The 23,712-nt window shown below is 36.5% G+C and overlaps 1 protein-coding gene across 4 annotated transcripts in view; it reads left to right on the forward strand.

The window, feature by feature from the left end:
• The first annotated feature begins 4,912 nt into the window (after positions 1 to 4,912).
• LOC105499326 (Ras like without CAAX 2) overlaps positions 4,913 to 23,712 on the forward strand; it is a 384,381-nt gene continuing 365,581 nt past the window's right edge. For all 4 annotated transcript variants that reach the window (XM_071085442.1, XM_011771904.3, XM_071085443.1 and 1 more), the window contains exon 1: positions 4,913 to 5,258. In XM_071085442.1, the coding sequence (XP_070941543.1) occupies positions 5,156 to 5,258 (103 nt within the window). In that variant the 5' untranslated portion in view covers positions 4,913 to 5,155. The remainder of the gene's footprint in view (positions 5,259 to 23,712) is intronic.

The raw sequence follows: 23,712 nt of genomic DNA on the forward strand, positions 1-23,712 counted from the left end.
CTCCCCTTCTGCCACCAACCTGCCATACTCTGCCCATTTATCTATTCAATGACTTGCCATATACTGGCTTATTCCAAGGCCTAGTGGACAGCTGCCTTTTTTCCCACACCAGGCTATAATAATTTTGAACTCATGAACTATATTGTGTTTTCCTTTGTTTCTCTGAAAGGCTGAACACAGTTGTGGAATGAATGAATTTGACAGTGAGCAAATTAATCTACGTTTAATAAATGAATACATGTTGAATAAATATACGCAAGTCACTGAGATTACATGTAAGTTCCTTTTTTCTAAAGTAAGCCTTCGGGGTAAAAGTTCCTCAAACCGAAGTGTTCACACTGACCTTGAGTTTTACTGAATGTGAGTAGGTCAGTGTGTGGCAAAGAAGTCTGTGCTCTGCTCTTTATTTACAAAATCAGCTCTTTCTTCTTCATGCTTTGGCTTTGATATTTCCCGTTTGTACAATAGTCTTACACTTCATGGTGAGAATATGCATGCCAAACATTCATTTATTCAGAGATTATCAACTAAGTTGATTTGTCTTTTTATTAGAGTATTCATAGTAAATTACACACTTTGAAAGGTTAGTTTAATTAACAGCAGCAATATATGGTCACTCAGTTGGTACAATAAATTCCTTCATTTAACAAAAATGTGTTAGTCATCTAGCATATGCCAGGCACTGTGCTATTGAATAAAATTTATGACAGCCCATTGATCTGGACTGAGGCCCTACACTTGGCCCCAGCAGTCCAAGGCAAAATGGAGTCACTTATGCTAAACTTTCACGTTACCATACCAAAACCTAAGCTAAACAGCTTTGTAAGATCTGACCTTCCAAAAAACCAGGAGAAAGTTGATAATCAAATCTTCAAGCTGCCAATTTAAAAACAAAACAAACAAAAAAAACAAAGCAGGAGATTCACATCAACCAATCAAAAGGGGTTCAGTTAACCTGACCCAGCATGGTAAGAAAATCCCCTCTGCTTTATCTGGTAATAGTAACCTGAAGAACTTGATATTATTTAATGTGCTTTTGCTCTACTCTGTTTTCTTGTGTTTGGTCAACCTGCTTTACAGAAAGTGACTAGACTGCCATGCCCACTGGACCTTTTGTCTATTTTGTGGACTGGATGACGCCTGGTTCATGAATTACAAATAAAAGCTAATTAGGTCTTTAAAACTCATTTTGTTAAACTTGTGTTTTTGACACTGAAACATCCTAGAGAGTTAATTGAATGCAGACGAGGTCTTAACATCTTAGTAAGGTGGACTGCAATGTAAATAAGTCATTGTAAAACATACAATAAATTAGAATGAAAAGAAAGGTGGCTTTGCATACAATGGCATGAAAAATTACCTACCAATAACCAGAAAGGTGAGAAAATAACTCTCAAAACTCCAGACTTCTCCCCTATATTCCTATCAGAGTGACTGGATGCCTTGGCAGTTTTTAAGGGAGTTTAGAACTGTATCAATATAAATAAAAGCAAATACATTGCTTTTGAGGGAATTGCTTGTTAAATTAGCTTCCCCTTTTGTCCTCTGAGAAAGACTGGAATGGTGAGCAGCAGTAGCACACAGACGCAAGGTGGAGCGGGCTTGGGCCTGCTTAGGGAGTTGAGTGGCTCTGAATGAACACTGAACATCTGCATCTTAATTTAATGGAGACCAGCACTCAAAGGAAATGATATGCCATCCAAAAAGAATGGCAACTTCCAGGGAAGGGTAGAGGAACTGAATGCAAACTCTGATCATTTAATAATGTTTCCAAGTGCAAAATCATCTGTTAGGAAATGATTTGGGTTACTTAAGGACTCTATTCAATCATCATTTATACAACTAGGAGATATACCACCACACACAAACACACACACAAACACACAAAAACACACAACACAGACTTTTGGGTGTACTAGTCAAGGCAAGGGAGGAGAAATGCAAACTCACAAAAGTCACTGAATAAAACTGAAAAACATTAGCACCAGAATGCTTCAAAATTCTGCATTATCAATCAGAAGTTTTTCTGGCCCTTAGTACTTCAGGAGAAGGATCTAGGGCGGAGTGCCTTTGAATTTCAAAGAAGAGATAAAGAAAGGGGGCTTTATATCTAGGAAAGTTTCCCTGTACTTCATGTTTTTTTTTCCATGTAAATATGAGAAAAAGAAAAAACCTACTACTTTTTATAGGAGGAATACGGGCAGATACATTAACAATTGCGAAGTAAGCCAATTCACTACCTATATGTCCTTTTCACATCTCACAGTGTCTATTATTTGGAAAGGCACTCACCTACTTATCATGAAGGGACATTTCCATGCATTCTTTTCCCTTAATCAACATTAAAATAATATGGTAAGTAAAGAACAGAACCAAGGACACAGCCGGCATGACAATTTCTGTGCTTTCTCACCAAATCAGAAAGGCTGATGTGGAAAACAGAGTAACAGATGGTGGAATAGCTAGAGAGGCACATGATTTGCTCAAGGTCACAAGAATTTCAGCAACACAACTAGAAACAAACGAACAAAAAATCCCCGACCTTGAAGCTAAATGCTATTGTTTACATATACCACTTCATTGAGGAATAAAGTTTCAATTAAATAATTACAGGATAATTATAGTCCCAGTTCTTTATGAAACTCAATCACGGAAATCATAGTTTTGTTGGAAGAAAGGCGGGTAGCGTCCTTTGACTGACTCTATTGTAGGGAGGGTGAGGGCTGCATTGGAACAGGAGACTGGAACAAAGGCTTTGTGTCTCCATGTGCCATCCTGAGTTACTGGGTTGCATTTTTTAGGCATTTGATATATGAATATGTTTACAACAGGGTTTGTCAAGTTGACACTTTATGTGGATTTCTCTGATGTCAATGTATAGGATGAACTGAGGGCCGTGAAAAGGAACAAAGGGCAGAGAACTTGGATTCAGGGAGAAAAAGTTAAAGAGCTGCTTCAGTTAAGGAGGTCAAATACTAGAAGAGGTAAATCTAAAGCGAGGACCTGGAGGGTGGTAATGCTCCCTACAAAGGTAGAGAACACTGTTGACTTTGTTTAGTGAGGATGAGGGTGCTGTACCACTGGACATACTGAGGTTAAGGTATAATCAGGGTTTGATGGAGACAACCAAGAAACAGTTAGAATAAATTCTGCAGCTCAAAGAAAAAATTGGGTCCAGAATGACAAATTTGGCAGTTACCTATAGAAAGATGATAAATAGACCTATGACATTGAGTGAATTCACAATCAAAGAGTAAAAAATATAGAAAAAGTGGGAATAAAATAATTGGACAAAGTTTCATTTAAAACCTGATGGATGATCGGTAAAAGAAAGAGTTTACAAATTGGACTCATTAAAAGTTGAAAATTGCTGATCTTTGAAAGATACTGTTGAGAAAAACCACATGCTAGAGGAAAATATTTGCAGAATATTTATATGATAAAGGACTTATATCCAGAATATATAAAGAATTCTCAAAATGCAATAAGGAAATAAACACCTTGGTATAAAAATAAGCAAAAGACTTGAACAGATACTTTGGCAAAGAAGATATACAGATGGCCAATAAACACATGAAAAGATAATCTTCTCTTCTTGGGCGAGTGTTTATAAACAGTAGACTAACAGCAGCACAGATTCAAAATAATAACATAATCTTCATATCATATACCTGTGTGGTACTTATCACCTGTCAGACACAGTTTTAAACACTATATAAATATTAACTGACGTAATGAGTTAATAAAGTAGAGTTTTAATTAACTATTCAGTGATAAAGAAATTGAGACACAGAGAGGTGAAGGAATTTTCCCAAGGTCATATAGCTGGTAAGTGGCTAAGCCCAGATTTGAACACAGGCAATCTGGCTCAAGAGCCTGTGCTCTTGGCTATAACAATTTGAAGCCTTTCCACAAACCAGCAAGTATATATCGAGTGCCTACTCAGTGCACACACTATAGAATCACAAGAAATAGATTAAATACAGTTCCTTTCCTAGGGGAGCGTAAAATCTAGATAGAAAGACAAGCCTATGCACACCAAACACTTGTCTGCATCTAGTAAGGATTCAAGCTTTAGAAAATAGACAATAAACATGTTGGACATCATCATGTTGATTGAAAGACAGGATCTTATTATGATAATTAGGAATTATTGAAAACATTCTAAACCCTCTGTAGTTTAGAAGTTCTTTAGAGAAAAACAAAGACCGCAAAAGCTTTGTAAGAATTCAAACAGGGAATAATAATTTAGACATTTAAAAAATTCTTCTACAATCTTTTATGCTAGTATAGTTGTCAGTAAAAATATTTATCAATTATCTCTTTCATGCTTGATAAAGTCCTTGTGATTTAGGTTGTTTCTAATAACTTAATGTAATGTAAACAAGCATGAGCCTTGTCCAAACATGACAATGATCTAATTCAATTACCTCCCTATGTTAAACCTGCAACTGTCTAGTGAGCTGAACAATTCCTGTTAGCCGGCTTTATTTCAATAACACTGAAGATCCATCCTGATGAGCCCTGAGTTACTGTTCTGTTTTGTTTTTGTTTTGCTTTTCCATTTTCCCAGAATGAAAACTGCAATAGAAGAGTGATAAAATGCAAGACTATAAGCAGAAGAAATCCTTAAAAGAAAATAGTATCTTTGAATTTGTACCTACAGAAGTCATCCTGTGAGACATAGCAACTCCTGTGAGGTCTCAGATTCACTCCATTCTAGCAGCCCAGTCTGAAAAGGGGTCGAATGTGTGTGTGCCACTAACAGCTGTGACTGTGCAGGAGGTAGGCAGGAAAGAGAAAGGAGAGAGACAGATAGCGAGGAAGGGAAATGCAGAAAGAATCAGATGAGGGAGGAAATAAAAATTAGAGAGAGAGAGAGAGAGAGAGAGAGAGAGATTGTAGGAGACGTGAAAGAGTGAAGGATCGGAAGGAAGGGTGGGGGATGCAAAAGCCAGATTTTTATTGGAAGCAATTGAAGTGGTTGCTATGAGACCCGCTCGAGCGGAGGACCAGCAGCCAGCCCGACGCTGATGGTTCTTACCTCGTACTAAAACCTTTGCTTTGACACAGTTTTAGAGTTGCTTAATATTCGAGCAAGCACCTGACACGGGTGACTTTCTCCTTCTTTTTTTCCTCCAGTCCCTCGGGTAAGATGGAGGTAGAAAATGAAGCCAGCTGCTCCCCGGGCAGCGCATCAGGCGGGTCCAGAGAGTACAAGGTGGTAATGCTGGGAGCAGGGGGAGTTGGTAAAAGCGGTAAGTTTTCACACCAAATGCTGGGGAAGGAGGGGCCTCTATAGAGACAACTCTATAGAGTGAAACAAGAATGATATTGCTGATGCTGTTAGAGGTGAACTGTGGCAGTTGAGCATCTGGCAGGATGCTCCAAAGTGTCAGGACTGTTAAACCTATGCTGATGAGTCAGGAGAATGCAGATAGCCAGTGATGATCCACAGAACTTTAAGAGGATAATTGTTTTCTTTGATTTCATGCTGGGTGATATTTGCTTTTAGTGTATAGGTCTTTTTTAATAATAAAAATATGTATGAAATTGTCATGGCATGAGAAAAATGTGCTCCTATTCTCAAAAATCTTCAAATAAAGAAAGAAGTGCTATGAAAATGCAATTAAACAGTTACAAACACAGACATATACTCAGGATGATCAGTGTTGATTGTTGTGTTTGTTTCTTTCGTTAGGAGGTTCTTTTTCCTCATCTATAGTCTGACATAGTGTGTGTGGGCTTTGAATATCAGAAAGAAAGTTGGTTTTTGGAAGTGGCAGTGATTTATGGAATGATATCCATTGTGAGTCCTGTGCAGGGTGAGCAAACTAAACTTCATGGTCAATTAAAGGAGAAAGATGAGGTGATAATAGAGATGAAGAATAATAAATTTGTTTTGGTACATAAAGAAGTGTCAGTTGTTGGGATTCTCGAGGAGCCTAAAAGGCCAAATATAAAAAAAATTAAAAAATAGATACATAGTAGTTTTTCAGGCTGATCAAATGTTAGATAGCTCGGAGCTATGGCTGTGACTAGAAAATAAATAAATACGGCTTTTTATATAAATATGAAATATCTCCACTGGGAATATATCTTTGGGAATGCTAAAAGGCAGAAGAAATATTATAGTTAGTATGGACAATTCAATAGTTTTAGTGTTGACAAAAAAATTAAAAGTTGAAGACAACATTTTTGGCAGAAGAAACCAAAAAGCTGACAACTTTGGTGGATGGGTCCACAAGGGATAAGAAAACTGAACAGTGAAGGAAGAGGAAGGAGATTATGACTTTAGTGGACAGCAAAGTTAAAGATAGCAAGAAACATAAAATTCAGCACCCCTACCTCTTCTCCCCTACAAAAGAGAATTCTCATAAAAGATAAAAGAACTAGGTACATCTGAATGTGGTCAGTAGCAAAATTCAAATCAGAGTGAAAAAAATTATTCATCTCTCCTGGGGAGGCAAAACTGTGAAAGAAAAGCTTTGCAATTGTGTATAAATGAGGAATTTTTACACAGCTTTCTCCTCTAAATGTAATGATTTGAGAAGGAAGGAATCAAAATAGAGGAGGATTTAAGGAAAGAGGAAGGGATGGAGGAAGGATACAGACAACATGATCTATATAAAATGAAGTTATACTTTTTAAGAATCCAGTCGGATACAGTGAGGAAGAAAGAAATAAGCAATGTGAGAATAAAATACTGAAGAAGAGAGAAAAACAGATCAAAAAAAAAAAAAAAAAAAAACCAGCAAAAGGTCAATTCACATTAAATGCCACCAGAAGCTTTTGAGGTCAGGGAGATGCTGAAATAGTCGCAATAATGTGCCTCCGTATTGCTTCTGTCTGCTGGTTAGGTATTTGCTTTTTCACCAGGAGCTTGGGGGATGTGGGGACAGAGTGACTGGTTTTTAGCCTACTTCATTTTATTCCATGGTAATGAAACTTGGAGAAAGAGTTTTTGGACAGGAACATCCTTCAGCAACGTACTTTTCTTGTGATATTGCTGATATTATAGTGGTGATGTTTTGTCTTCTATTTTGATCTCTCCCAAGTATTATTTGTGCTGACTGATCATTGTTGCTGTTCCAATGACTATGGATTTTCAATGTGACACATGGCCTACAGAGTGGCCTGTCTTGCTCTCATCTTTGCTTTGTACAATAGAATTCAATTCATAATTAAGTACTTGAACAAAACTTTTCCAGTGAAATGAAAAGACAGGAATGACAGGCTCATTCTCAGAGAAAGTTAAGGATAAAGGGTGTAAACAGTTCCGTTGTATTGATTATATATAAATGGCAACCTTGGCTACAAACCAGAGAATATTTCTCATACTACAGTTTCACACCTGAAAAATGCTGTCCTTATGACTAAATGTTTGAAATCACAGTGATAAAATCATCCGGTCCTTGGACTTTTCCTCTGTGACTTATCTGATGTTATTACATCAGAATATAAACACTCAAGCACTGATTCTCAATATTAACCTTCTATTGAAGGTTAAAATATTTGCTTTCAAATGAACTAAAAATATACATTGTTTATTTTATTTCATTTAAGCCTAGGCTGGGGTGCAGTTGCATGATCATGGCTTTAAAATATGTTTTAAAAGCTACTTTTCATATTGAAGACTTAGATCAACAGAGGTATATGAAGGGGTTGTATAACCCCATTACCATGGGTTGTGTGAAGAGATTTGCAGAAGAGATCTGCTCTTCTGAAGAAACTAAAGAAGGTACATCAAGCTGCTTTCTGTTTCCAATTCTGAGAGTCAAGTCCAAGTCAGCCTTAAACATGGATTAAAAACTCAATTTACGGTGACTATAATTTTTAAAATCTTGGAGATTTTCTATGTGTATTAATATTTATTCTTTTTTCTTTTTGTAGAGATGGGTTCTCACTCTGTTGCCCAGGCTGGTCTCAAACTTCTGGCCTCAAGCAATGCTGCTACTTCAGCCCCCCAGAGTGCTGGGGTTATAGGCATGAGCCATTGTGCCTGGCCTGAGAAATGTTTTTATCCAGGTTTTACCAAAATATTTTTTGAATATAAACTTTTAAAGAATTTGCAACTTTACTGAAATAGGAATTGCCACAAGATTGAAAATATGTCAGGTAATGAATGTACTTTATGTGAGGAATTTTAAACCACAAGTAATCAATAAAGTTTACTGAGCACGTATTATGCACAGTCCTATGCTAGTTACTATAGAGAGGAAAAATGAAAGACATAGACATTTATACAGCCCCCATTGCATGGCAGGCATGGGTTACATGTATTTCATGCTTATACTCAGTCCTAACCACAGTCAGAGTCGGTATTTCTATTTCACAGATGAGAAAAACAGAAGTCAGAAAAATGACTTGTGCCTGGTCATGGGGATAATAATTTAGAGTTCGGCGATGTTTTATCTAACTTTACTACGTTATGTTTAATGCTCTGAGAAGAACACAGAGTTGCATCACTCACTATTAAGAAGAAAACAGATCCATTGGTAATGCATTTCCTAGGTCTCGAATGTTATATTTAGAAGAGATCTTAACCGTGTAGGCTATCACTTTGATTTATACATCTATGCCTCTTTAATCTTTAACCTAATTGGACACTATGCATAACACTTCTGTATAAATATATAATTTATATTTATATTTTTATAATTAAAATTATATGTAATATTGTCCAAGAGTGTTACTAACTGCAGAGAAAACAGGGATACACAAGAATTATATGGACCATGGCCAAACTGAGGCACTGAGAGTCGAAGAGACCTGCAAAGGTCATTTATACAGCAGTGGCAGAGTCAGATCCAGAATCCAGTCCTTCTGACACCACTGAAGCTGCTTTTCCATCACTCCCCAATTTTCACACAGAGTGAGCTGAATCAAAACTGCACTATACAAAGTAACAGATACGTATACAAAGTAGCAGACGTTTAGGAGGAACAGGTATAGAGATCTAATGTATAGGATGAGGACTATAGGTAATAATATTTTATTTGGAATTTATGCTAATTAGTAGATTTTATTTTTTTATTTTTGTTTGTACATGGTAGGTGTATATATTTTATATATATATATTTATGGAGTACATGAGATATTTGGATACAGGCATACAGTGTGTAATAATCACATCAGGGTATGGGGTATCCATCACTTCAAGCGTTCATCATTTCTTTGTGTTATAAATCTTTCATTATGCTTTTTTTTGTTACTTTAAAATGCACAATAATTTATTGGTGACAATAATAACCCTGTTGTGCTATCAAATGTTATGTCTTATTCATTCCATCTAACCACAGTTTTGTACCCATTAACCATCTCCACTCCCTCCTCCTACTACCCTTTCCAGCCTCTGGTAGCCATCATTCTATTACCTCCATGAACTAAATTGTTTTAATTTTTAACTTCCACAAATGAATGAGAACATGCAAAGTTTGTCCTTCTGTGTCTGGCTTATTTCACTTAACATAATGATCTCCATTTCCATGCATGCCATTGCAAATGACTGGATCTCATTATTTTTTATAGCTGAATAGTATTCCATTGTGTATATGTACCATGTTTCTTTTATTCATTCTTCTGTTGATGGACACTTAGGTTGCTTCCAAATCTTGATTATTGTTAATAGTGCTGCATAAATTAGTAGATTTTAGCTGCTCTTACTACCACCCCCTATAAAATGTAGCTGTGTGAAATGATGGATATGCTAATTTGTTTTCCTAGAGTAAATACTTTACTGTCTATACTTATCTCACAACATCATATTGTATACTTTAAATATACACAATAAAGTTTATTTAAAAAATAATGAAGTTAAGATTCATGATAAGAAAACTACTTAAGAAACAACACACATATAAATATACACACATTCAGTGAAATAACAATAAATGACAGTAAAATAGAAACTTATATGTACGGTGATTACAACTAAAAACAAAAGAAAACAGCAAAAAAAGACCAATTATCCAATAAAGTTCAGTATGTTCTTTTATCCTTCTCATTTTGTTCCACTGCCCATCCACTCACCTACCCTCAAAAAAGTAAAAAAAATAAAAATTATCTCATGGTTACAGTTTTAAAGTTTTATGGAGTCTAAACAATCCTTACGAGTTTTAAATATTGACCTTTGTCACTGTGGTTTGAAACAGCAAGACTGTTCCTCAGTGTCAGAGCATGATGAAATATTGCCTTCATTGGCTTCATATCTGGTTCTCCAAGTTCAGAATCAAATTATTCAATAGATTTTATCCAATAATAATAATATCTTATTTTCCAGGTATTTTGGAAAATGCCTGCATTTGGGATTTATGCTAAGTTAGTAGATATGTATTTTATTGCTTTTTTTATTTTTATGATTTCCTAGTAGGTATATGTATATGTATTTATGGAGTACAGGAGATATGTGTATACAGGCATACACTTACGATAATAATCACGTTTTCAGATTTAAAGAATTTAAGATTCATAATGATCATATTTTGCAAAATAAGATATTATTGCATAAAATTGGGGTAAAAATAACATTTTACCTATTCTGTAGTATGATCTTATTTGATCATAAGATAAGAAAGCAAGTAGGAGAGGTATCTGAGCACAGAAATATCAAAAGATTTTGTCTAAGAGTAACGGAAGTGGGAAAGTCAGAAAGTAAGGACTGGACATGAACTCAGGCTTTCTAAATCTAAGCTGTTCTTCTATCAAGTTGTGTGGGAAAATTAGAGAAAGGTTCCCAATGTCAGATGAGAACTGAATGTCCTTCTCTGGTCCCTAGGACACATCTTGGAATTATTTGGTGAAATGTTGTCTTAACATACATCTTCAAGTGTGAAATATGTACGAAAACATTATGCAAGTCATTGAGAAGGGAGGGGGTGTTATTCATAACTGTGATTTCAGGTGATTCCTGACCTCTGGGGGTGCACCATCTCATGGTAGAAACTTTGCTGTAACGTGTAATACAAAACAATAAGTTTATATTAGGCTTCTAATGTAAGAGCTTTGGAAACTCAGGATAAGGGATGGCTATAAGAGATGTGAAAGTTGAGAAGATATGACAGCATAGATGATATTTAAATTGTGTCTTAAAGGATGAGGAGAATTTTTTTGATGCAGAAGAGGAAAAGTATAGGGAGATACGAGGAAGAGAATTGAACATAAACAGTGTATACAGGGGCACAAAGGGATGTGAAGGCTTACAATTTTTAATGGCAGGATCTTGATAATGTAGTGTCCTTAAGGGGTAGTTGAAAAAATATCTTTTGAGATTTGCTCAATAGATGCCTTAGTTAACTGTGAAAAAGTTGACCAAAACAAATAAACTGAAAACACCAAAAGGATTACGGAACTCAGAATTTATTAAAATGTTTCTATTGTGAATTCTTTGTAAAGAAAAAACTCGTTTGTAAAATAAACAAACATATTCTCTCCCACGGCCATTTGCAATTTGTTGCCTCTGTAAATTCAGTTTCATGTACCAGGATTTTATTTTGTTTTATTTTATTTTATTTATTTATTTATTTTTTTTGAGGCCAAGTCTGGCTCTGTGGCCCAGGCTGGAGTGCAGTGGCTGGATCTCGGCTCACTGCAAGCTCCGCCTCCCGGGTTCGCGCCATTCTCCCGCCTCAGCCTCCTGAGTAGCTGGGACTACAGGCGCCCGCCACGGTGCCCGGCTAAGTTTTTGTATTTTTTAGTAGAGACGGGGTTTCACCGTGTTAGCCAGGATAGTCTCGATCTCCTGACCTCGTGATCCGCCTGCCTCGGCCTCCCAAAGTGCTGGGGTTACAGGCGTGAGCCATGTACCAGGATTTTATAAAGAGAAAGCAGTAACAATATTTCTGAGGTAAGCAGAAAGCAACACACAACCAATTCCTTCAACCTCAGTGAATTAGGAAAGCAGGTAGGAAGTTGAGCCTTTATCTGATAAATTAAATCAAGGCAATCAACCAAGTGCATAATTCATGTCCCAGAGCCTCTGTGTTGTACTTCATTAACAGAACTTTGAATCTGACAAAGCTGAACAATTGTCACATCATGGCCATGCGTTATCCTAACCCTGTGCACTGCAAGGCAAAAGAAAAAAAATAAACAAGGGCAAAGTAAAAAGATTTTAAGATTCCAGTGCCTTCTGTTCTCACCCTTAATTGTTACCACCTCAGTTATACTGCAGACCATCACTCACTGCAATACTGTCAGGAAGCACTGGACAAGAGGTCTAAATAAGGCTCAGCAAAAGAGTAAATTGGTATCTACTCACTCAAGTGATGATTGAAAACAGAATTCAAGCGATAAAAGGCTGTGATTGACAACATCTCCAAGATTATATGTGTTCTGTAGATTTTAAATTGAAGAAAGAGAGTTACTACAGCTCTGTATGAGTACTGTATGATATGTCTGCCCCATCTATGACTGGAGATGAACGAGCATGTAATGGTCCCTCAATGAGCCCACATGTTGCTAGGCTCCTTACGTTCACGCATTTACTTTGGTGTTCTGATGGCTGATGGTCTGTCACATTCCCCTGCCTTCCTATACCCCTTGCCCTGCCTTCATCTTGTGAGGAAAGCATTACTGTCTGCATTTTATAAATGAGAAAACTGAGGTACACACACACACAAACACACACACACACACACACGTAATATGGCCCGAGGCACATAGATATTAAATGATGAACCTAATGTGCCTACATATGGATGTCTAAGTTCGATGTTTACATTATTTTTATTTTCTCACCTGAAAGTTTTTATTTTTTGAAGACGTGATGCTGTGAACCTGAGTTCTAACTTCAGCTGCATTTTCATACATGTATTTTAAACACCACACAAAATCATCTATATGAAAATATTTTAATATTTTTAATTTTCTACACAAACAATGGAGAGTGCTACCCTTATTAGATGGGATAGTGGGTGGCATGAGGAGCTCTGACTAAACATTTTAGCGTGGAGATACCAAAGACTGGTTTATTCTTGTCTATTCAGAGACCCCTGGGGGCCTCAACCACATAGAGAGAAGGTGACAATTCCTTTCAACTTGAGAAAACCAAGTAACCCAGTAATTATAGAAATTTATTGAAACCTGGGATCATGCTAACAAAGAAAGTAAACAGGGTGCTGAATAAACCACACAGATTTTTGAAATTAGGTGCTAATTTACTTAGGGAAGCATATTTTCTTTAAACATATACATTTGGGAATAATTAATAGAAATTGACAAAAAAGTGTTTGTGTGTGTGTGTGTGCGCTCGCACAACCATGCATGCACGCACATGCACCTAGACCTGTGAAAAGCCCACAGATATGACCAAGAGTTAGACACAGCCTCTGCTCTGTCCACCAGGGTAACAAACAAGATGTATAAACTGACTTGTGAGGCAATGATAGAGATGTATGGGAGGTATTTTGGAAGCAATGAGAACTATGGCTTAGGAAGTTAGAATGACCTACCATACAATGTTCAGCTGTTCATCTGTAGCATTGGGACTAGAGTCTCCTTTCTGGAGCATGAATTTTTCCAATAGGCCATGTCGCCTCCCATAAACCAGCATAAAATCTCACTGGAGATCAAGCTGCTGTCTATGACTGATTATTTCTGTGTGTATGTGTGTTTGCAGTGTGGTGGGATTGCAACTGTACACACTGACAGACGGTGGTCCTCTGTACTGCTCACACACCTGCAAGGTACACTCTTATCAATGACTCTGGCTGTTTGCAAAGCCCATCAATGATATCAACTCAATCACTTGGGCTTTGCTCATAAATACCAGTTTTCTGGTGACCCTGACCAAACAGTGCCATCCGTCCTTCTCGTTGCTCAGCAGGGACCAGTTAAGTGCCATTGCTAGTCACTCTGCCAGACCATCATTTCTGTCCTTTCTGCCTACTATAATTCTACTTCAGCTAGCACCACAACGTCAGCATGAGAATATTGATAGTTCTAGTCCCCATACACTCCAAGCACTTCAGCATCCTGCCACTGCCAAGTGTATTGGGCAGATAGAAACCTGATTCTCGTCAAAGTATGCGTGAAGGATGTAAAGCTGAAGGGGCAGTGGGGGATGGGGCCTGCCTGGAGATGTTGCATTGAAAAGGAAATCAGAGAGAAAACTAGATTTGCAGTCCCAGGAAAAAATCTTTAATTGAACTGAAATGAGATAGTGTAGATAATTTGTGGTCTTAACAATGGAACACTGAATAAAGATTTTTAACTATTATAGTTAGAGAAGTTGTTGTGGTGGTGGATGACGGAAGTCCTTTATCAGAAGATTTCTTGGATATGTGAAAGTCAATGTTTGGGTAGTTACTTATTGAATGAATCAGAAGTCCTTAGACACTTTACCAGTTCACAGTTCCTCTTAATATGCTTTAAAATGAGCAATAAAGCGTGTTTGTGTTCACACATCTGTGTGCATTCACAAAAGAGGAATGTTTCTTGTTTCGTCCAAATTATTATTCTTTCAATTTCTTCCTGCAATGAATGGCAAAATAAAAGTGAACATTTCTTAGTTTTGCATATACCTGATCCTTTTCAAAATGCACTAAATATTTTAATTTATTAAATCTCAGTAAACCCAGCAGTGTGGATGTGGTTAATATCCCTAGTTAATAGATGAGAATAGTAAAGCTTGAAGACGGTGAGTAATTCACTCAGGAACCCAGAGCCTGAGGTGACTACACAGAATTTAGTCACTGCCAGAGCTGAGGTCCTTAACCATTGTGCACTGTGCTCCTCATCATGCATTCTTTTGATCAACCTTTGATCTGTAGAATGAAGGCCTACCACAGAAGTGATGACATAATGATGTGAACTGGGGGTTTGGGTAACCTAGGAAATCCATATTTGTCTTTTCTCATCTGTAAAATGGGGATGACAATAATAACTATGAAAACAGTTCATACTCAGAATATTAATGACATAGCCTGGCACAAACTGTGGGACAATGTTTATAACATAAATGGATAGCTTTGTTTTTAATTATTTACCCTTAATAGCACTTGACGTTGCACAGGTCACTTAAGCTTGCTGAGTCCCCGTTTTCCTCATTAAAGGCTTTAATTAAAATATCCTCAGAGAATTGCTGGGTAGGTGACATTGGAAAATATTAAATAAAAACTATAGATCATAGTGCCCAATATTACACCTTAATTAAAACCACTCGTTCCCTCCCTCTCTCCCTCCCTTCCTCCCTTCCTGTCTTCCTCCCTACCTCCCTCCCCTTTTTTTTTTTTTCCTTCCTTCCTCCTTCTTTCCATGCCTCCACCTAAGGCAGTTTACCTCTGTAATATAGGGAAGAGTAGTGACACATCTTTCAGACAGGTCCTAGGAAAATACAATTTGTGTTGAATATTGTAAAACTGCCATTGTATATATGCACCTGCTCTATTCCTGTTCTTGCTCTCTAGATCCTTATATTGATTAGTTTCTGCTTTGGTCTCTTGAGTGGTAATTTCAGTGACAGTAATAACAGTGGTTTACTTGTTACCTTAGTAAACAATCCCTTTATTCGTCCTAATTGACCCATACCACACACAAACACACACACACGCGTGCGTGCATGCACACACACACACACACACACAGACACACACAGAGTGCACTGCCTGTTAGAGAAAGGATTGGAGGACAATTGCCTGCTACAGTAGCCCACAAAGGGCCTGATGAGAGGGGCTATGGCTTTTAACAGAGCATACCTCTGCCTGAATCGAGACTGAAATTAATTTTTCCAATATGTGTATTGTTTTAATAAAATTTGAGTAATATGACATGTCTTCCATTGTCCATATTAGCAACACTGAACATTTAAAGGGAAAGAGTCATATTTAATGGTTGCAGGAAAAGCTAATAATAAGCTACATGGATACAGATTTTTGTTTAATTGAAGAAATCAGGCTCTTTATTTAGTAGCAAAAAGGACACATCTTTTATTTGAAATTATAAAAACCTTAGCTAATTGGTTCTTGCCTATTTTATTTATTTATTTATTTATTTATTTATTTATTTATTTGCTGTTTAGAAATATATCTTACTTTATTCCAACATCATTATCTTAGGACTGAAATCAGTGGAAAAACATTAGGGATTTTATATGGGCAAATTCTGAGTAACAGAATTCTGGAACACCTCAGCGTCTTTTATTTTCCTCTTTCATTTTTAGTTGACAAGTAATAGTCATATGTATTTATGTGTTATTTTGATAGGTGTGTACAATGTGTAATGATCAAATAATGGTAGTTAGGATATCTATCACCTCAAACATTTATTACTTCTTTGTGCTGTGAGCATTAAAATCCTCTCTAACTTTTGGAAAATACACAATAAATTATAGCCAACCACATTCATTATACAGCGCTGTGAAACACCAGAACTCATTCCTCCCATCTAACTGTGATTTTGCATCTGTTAACCAAACTCTCCCCATCCTACCCTCCCTCTCTCTTCCCAGTCTTTAATGACCACAGTTCTACTTCTATGATATCAACTTCTTTAGATTTCACTTACAAGTGAGAACTTTTGATATTTATCTTTCTATGCCTGATTTAGTTTACTTAACGTAATGTCTTCCAAGTTCATCCATGTTGCGGCAAATGACAGGATTTCATTCTTTTTTCATGTCTGAATAGCATTCCATGTGTATGTATATGACATTTCCTTTATCCATTTATCTGTTGATGGGCATTCAGGTGTATTCCGTATCTCAGTTATTGGGCATAGTAGTGCAATAAACTTGGGGGTGTAAGTATCCTTTTGATATACTGACTCCCTTTTCTTTAGATAAATACCCAGTAGTGGGATTTCTTCTATCATCTTTTAAATCCTCTTATCTCACTCTTACCTGATCTTCATACCACTGTCAGTTTGTCCTGCAATACCCTTTTGATTCTTCTCCTCCTCTAACAACTAAGATATCTTACTTTATTCCAACACCATCGTTTTAGAATTGAAATAGACCCAGATATGTCCTTCTATCACTGTCATCTGTCTTCTAGACAAACTATTTTGCTTTTTGTTACCCAAATTCTTAGGACTTTTTTCTTGTATTCTTTACAAAGTTATTTTAAAATAAGCTCTCTCCTCTTTGCCTCAATTTGTTCAATTTGATCTCTCCTTTCAGATTCCGCACAAGTACTTCTTGCTCTTTAATATCTTCCCTGTCTACTCCAGTCTAATATCTTCTCTCTTCTTTATAACACTTAAAATTCTTTCTGATTATTATCCCTTCCAATAACTATTTACAATTATTCAGGTTCCTTGAGCATCTGGCTTGTGGTCTTAGATGTTATTTAAATTTTGAATTTGTATTTAATTTGTTATCTCTTTATATTTAATTTTCCTGTTTTAATAGCAAATTCATAAAGAGTAGGAAATAGATTTTATATTGTCTTCCTTTTCCCATGATACTTATGGGAGTAAAGCTTCAAAAATATTTATAAACATAATACCCTTCTTTCATCTTTGAGGAAATTCAGAGAGTAAGACACCAAGCATATGTATTAAAATAAAACTAAGCAATATCCTAAAAGTTCACAATAGAGCCATGAATAATAGAGAAAGAAACTGGCACCAAGAGAGAAGAGGCAGGTATGTGAGTATAGGGTAAGGGTGTGGCTTGGGAACAACCTAGACTCAGGCCAGCGTTAACAGTCTTTGGTGACAACGGATTTGAAGGCGAATAAGCCCACCCAGTGTTTAAGATGTTCAGAAACACAAATAGACCACAGGAAGTTCATCCATCAAAACATGGCAGATAGTCACAAACAAGTAAAATATAAATGCTGAGTTAAGGGCCGGGCACGGTGGCTCACACCTGTAATCCCAGCACTTTGGGAGGCCGAGGTTGGCGGATCACTTGAGGCCAGAAGCCTGAGACCAGCCCGGCCAACATGGTGTAACCCCGTCTCTACCAAAAATACAAAAATTAGCCGGGTTTGGTGGTGCACTCCTGTAGTCCCAGGCTGGACAACAGAGCAAGACTTTGTCTCCAAAAAGAAAAATAATAAATAAATAAATAAACGCTGAACTAAAAAGAACTGAGCATGCACCAACAGATGGAATCAGAAGCAGTGTACACATTCCTTGAAAGCCAAAGATTATGATAGCTGACAGTCAAATACATATGAATCAATGAAAGTAACTCATATTTTATTTCCCAAACCTTTTCCCACTGCACATCAGAACTGTGGACTACTCTTGGGGTGGGGGGTGGGGTGGCGGGAAGGTTTCCTGAGGGTTGGAGTGGGCAGAAGAATATTTTATAAAATGTTATGAGAAGATCTCAGCAAATAAGACTGCAGAACATTGTTTACCCCCATGGTTCTAAGTTCAAAATGTTTACTAACATAACAAAGAACAATTGTTTCTTGGTCAACACTAAGAAAAACTGAGGTAGATTGTAGTTGAAACAATGAATTCAGAATTAGCCACAAGTTTCTACATATGTTTCCCGGGAGGGTAAAAGTCATTCTGCATAAGATTTAATTTTAATTTTGATAAGAGGAAATCCTAAGAAGAGAAGACCATAGAATCTCCAATAGGACTAGATTCTAATCAAAGCATCACTTCTCCCTGATGTCAGGAAGCTCTAAAATCAAGAAGGCAAAACCTATTTCATAGGCAAAGTTGTTGCCATTTTTAGAAAACAAGCAAAACAATAACAAAAGAAAAAGCAAATAAACATACAGAAAACAACTTTACTCTCTAGGATTAAAAAGTTTTCCTTCCTATTTTGTCTACTTTTTGTTTAGCTAGCTACTTACTCTTTTCTACTTGCGTCGTCATACTGAATGAACTTAAACGATCTAATACCAGCTTTCACACTTTCTTTAGAGCCACCCCACAAAAGCCTTTTATATTTTTTCTGCCCTTAAAAAAATTTGCCTTCCACTTCATCACAGAAAAGCAAATTGAAAACATTTTTACCTAAAACACTTTGCTATGACAAGAATACAAGTGGTCTGCCACTCTTAGCTTATTTATATATTTTTTGAGTGTAATTCTGAGACAGCTTGGCATGTTTGAAACAGCAGGGACTTTTAAGAGGGACAGGCATGCATGGAAATTCAGTTCTCCCACTAATAAATCAAGTGACTTTGCTGATTCTTCCTCTTCTTCTAGATCTCTTAATGTTGCAGGACACAGGGCTTCTTCTCATTTTAATTTCCTACGGTATTTTATCCAGTCACATGACTTGAATGTAATTTTTATACCTTTATGTCTTTGTATTAAATTACATTTATATCTAGACTACATTTATATCTGTATAATTAGACATAATTAAAATGACAAAAATTTAAAAAGACTACAATGCTAACGGAGAGGCAGGGTATAATGAGAGTATGAATTTATACAGTCACCATACAAAATAATTTGACACTCTGTACCAAGATGAAGAAATATGTAACTTATCAGATGATTTAACAGGTCTACTCCCAGCTATATATACGCAAAAGAAATTCACATATGTATGAACAAAGAGGCATGGTCAGAATATTTACAGTGGCATTATTCCTAATAGTCCTCAATTAAAAGTCTACGTGTTCATTACTATGAGTGAATCAATTGTGTTAGAATTTTTATATATATATACACACATTAATTATACATAGAAAATATATATATGTGCATATATTCATGTGTGAATGCACACACACACATATATGTCTGTGCATGTGTGTGTATATACATACATACACACAAAAAAGGAAAAGGTCACCTAGGTGGACTCCTTTCAAGGGAGGGAGGAGGCAGTGATTGAGAGAGACACTGGGGGATTTTGAAGTCCAGAAATGCAGACTAAAATTGCCCAAAACTAAACCACTGATCTTCTTTTCAAACTTGTTTACCACCAGCCTCCCACAGATCAACTGATAGCAACTCCATCTTTCCAATTGCAAGGGCACAAAACATTGGCCTGATGCTTTACTCCTCTCTTTCCTTCATACGTCCACATCCAATTCATAAGTAATTTCCTTGGTTTTGTCTTCTTTGTATATCCAGAGGTATCCTTTTTTCAACACTCAATTGTGAATTGAATTCTAACTTACCATCCTTTCTTGCCTGTATCTATAGTTTTGCACTAACCCTTCTGCATGTTTCAATTGTCTCCTACCATTTATTAACACAGCAGCCAGAGTGGTCCTTTTAAGCTGCAAGTCAGATCTTGTCATTACTGTGCTTTAAACTCTACCATGGCTCTTGCTTCACTCACAGCACTTTTAACAGCCGATGTCACTTCTGTGATCTCATGTCCTACTAACCTCCCTCTTGCTGTCTCTACTTCAGAAATATCAGCTTCCATGCTGTTCCTAAAATATGCCAGACAGGCACACTTCCCTTTTAGGGTTTTTGTGTTAGCTTTTCCCTCTGCCTGGGATACTTTTCTCCAGATAGCTGCTTGGCTTACTCTATCTTTTTCAAGCATCTCTCTCCTATTGTCGCATCAACGGACCTGTCTGCACCGGCCTAATCTATTGGAAAACCTCACCTTCCTACCATATCCAAATCTCCCTTTCTTTGGTCCAATTTTTTCTTTCTATAGCACCTATTGCTTTCCAATGTAATAACTGATTATGTTACTAGTTATTGTTGGCCTTCCCCAACACTAGAATGTCTGTTTTATTCTCCCAACTGCTTAGTGAATAAATGAAATGAAGTTACCTAAACTTGTGAAGCTTCAATGTATTTATCTCTAAAGTATGGAAAATAATACCAGCCTTGCCAATGGGTTATGAGATTTAGGGCTGTAACTGTAGAGGTGAGAAGTGATAAGACTCTAGTTATATTTTGAAAGAAATGCCAAAAGCATTTAGTGATTGATAGGAGAGTGTTGTGGGCCTAAGCCAAAAATGATTTTGCCATCAATAGAAATGGATTATTGTATGCAAATTTGTCAGGAAAAAAACCCTGCAAGATTGTTCTTTTAATGTTATGCAGCAAAAGAGAGCATACGTGGCTCTTGATATTATACACAGACAAAATACACAAATACACATGCTTATGGTCTTCTGATGCTTATACTCCCATTGAGTTTAAGACTTTTTGAACCAGAACCTATGCTGTAGGGGAAATATGAAGATTAAATTTAATAATCCAAATAAACAAGTGTCATCTGTATATAGGTATGTGATAAATGTCTGAAGTTATTTTTTATTATATTAATGAAAAGATTGATAGTTTATATTAATAAAAAGCATGATAGTTAAAGTGAGGAAGAAATACATTAATATATATATAAGATTAAAAATGCAAACTTACATTTAAGTATTTTAGATGAAAGGGGAGTAAATAAAAACTTGTTTATAGATCTTTTAACCTTGGAAATCACACTCTATTAAGGAGGTTTAAACTGAATCATTCATTCATTTAATATACAGTATAGATGGATTGAGTTCTGTAGCTTTCCAGCCATCATTCTGGATGCTAGAGTCATAGAACTAGCCCAAGCCCACATCTTCAGAAAGGCAAAGAGAGACAAATGATAAGGAAATTACAATTACCAAAGCATCAAAGCTGATCTTGTTAGTGCTCTTTTTTTCTGATTATCTTTTCCACATAAATTTGCTATATATGATTTACCTAGAACCAGAATAGAAAATCAGAAGACTGCAACTCCTCTTTCCTTAAAATTATATGCCAACAGCATGGAGGTTTTCTTAGGAGCATAGGCCAGATGTTGCCATCCTGTTTCTCTATTTCATCCCAAATATTGACATGACTGTTCACTCCTCTGAGGTTGGGTTTGTTTTGTATAGTATGTGCTTAAGAGCAAAGATTTAAGATCTTGCTACCAGCATTTAAATCCTGGTCAATTCTTGCAGTAATGTTGTGATCATGGGCATATCACTCAGCATCTCTGAATCTTGGTTTTCTTCTCTGTCAAATGGAGTTGGTAGTACAATGGCCTTCCAATCAATTAATGAATAGGCTTCCAATGAATTCATGTAAATAAAATCCTGAAACAGTCCCTGGTACTTCCTCATAAGCACTAGTTATTGTCCTTGTGGTTGTTATTGTTGCTATTGTTATTGTAACCATTATGTCTTTGCAAAAAACTCTATTCTGCCCTATCCAGGCTGATAATTATGTTTTCTACATTTTTCTCTAAGACTGAGATGACTTTATTCTCCCTTACTTCAATAAAAGCATTTATTATTTACATTGCTATGTGTTACAACTATTCTCTCTTTATCTAGGGTGAAAAGATTCATGCAATCCTAAGCAAATGGGCCTATAAGGAGGGGAACCAAAGAATGCGTTTGCTAAAGATTTTCTAGGAAAGAAAGTGCCTTCTGATTTCTAAACTCCTGGTTCTTCCCAAAAAGGAAGAGACATGTTTCTGCTATTTTTGAAAACTCTGATGATAAAAGGTTATTACCTAGAATCATTCTGATCCCTCAGAAAAGGACTTTCTAATACAACTTCCAACACTGCAAGTTTCTCATGCAGAAAACCTTTAGACACAAGTGAATTCAAAAGAGAATTTAAGGAACCAGGTTATAGCTTCAGTATTTTGTTCAATTTGAGCTTATCCTGGAAGGTCACACATTTTACATCTCTTTGAGCTGCTCTCCCCATCACTCCCAGCATGTGCTATCATTTTTAATTTTCAAGTTTTATAGCTAACACTTGAGCTACACCAGCTAATATCTAGCTAACTAATAAGGTCCTCTGCTTCCACCTTTATTGATTAATCATCTGTTGGAGTTTTTAATATCAATTTGTGTTTAATATGCTGATATTAAAAATGCCTCTTTCCTGAAAGTGATGGATGGTCTTCCAAAGGACAAGACTTTGGTTATGATTTATGTAATAGCGAGTTCACTGGAGTCTGGCTGGAAAAACTACCCTTGGAGATCATTGTAATAAAGAGCTCTGTAGCAACACTTTTCAGGTCTTTAAAAGCTGTCTGGTGGATAAAGTTACTTTGTATTCAGATTTCTATGTAGACCTTCTAGCGTCAGTCTCCAATAAAACTCACCCAATGGGAATTATTGTTTCCTTATACAAACCCTTTGCTCCAGACAAAAGGACCTTTCCATTGTCTCCCAAGTATACCTTACATCTCTATACATAACTTTTGCATAAGATATTCTACTCTTTTCCAAAAGCTTTCTGGAATTTCCTCTGCCTATTTTAATTTCATTCGTTCTTCAAGAACTAAAAGATAAATATCCAAACCCACAGTAATTTATTCTCCCTCTCAGTATTTCTATTTTTTGCTGTCTGTGCTATTTATTTAACATTTAACATATTCGGATTTGTATATTTAACCTTCTCTGTGTATGTCCTGTCTTTTCTCTATAATATAAACTCCCATAAGTTAAGTTTTATATGCTCTATACCCTATGCCAGTACTTCTCAAATTGTCACTCCCTGGTCCTCAGCAGCTGTAGCATCTAGGAACTTGTTAGAAACACAAATGTTCACACCCCACGTCAGACCTACATAATCAGAAACTCTAAGGTGTGTTTTCAAACTTCCCCATATAATTATATTGTACAGCAGTTTGAGAATCCCTAGTCTACACTATGCTACTTTCTCTCTTTCTCATGATAACAAGGACTCAAGATATACTGGACACTTGCATATTTGTTAGTTAAAATTAGTTTCTTCTGATTCTAAACTACAGCTAACACGCTTTGGATAGGATCAAAGACACACCTCTTTCTAAGCATCAAGCTTGTTTCTCCACTTTATACCTTCATTACATTT

The sequence above is a fragment of the Macaca nemestrina genome, chromosome 19, assembly GCF_043159975.1.
Source record: "Macaca nemestrina isolate mMacNem1 chromosome 19, mMacNem.hap1, whole genome shotgun sequence".
Classification (NCBI taxonomy): Eukaryota; Metazoa; Chordata; class Mammalia; order Primates; family Cercopithecidae; genus Macaca; species Macaca nemestrina.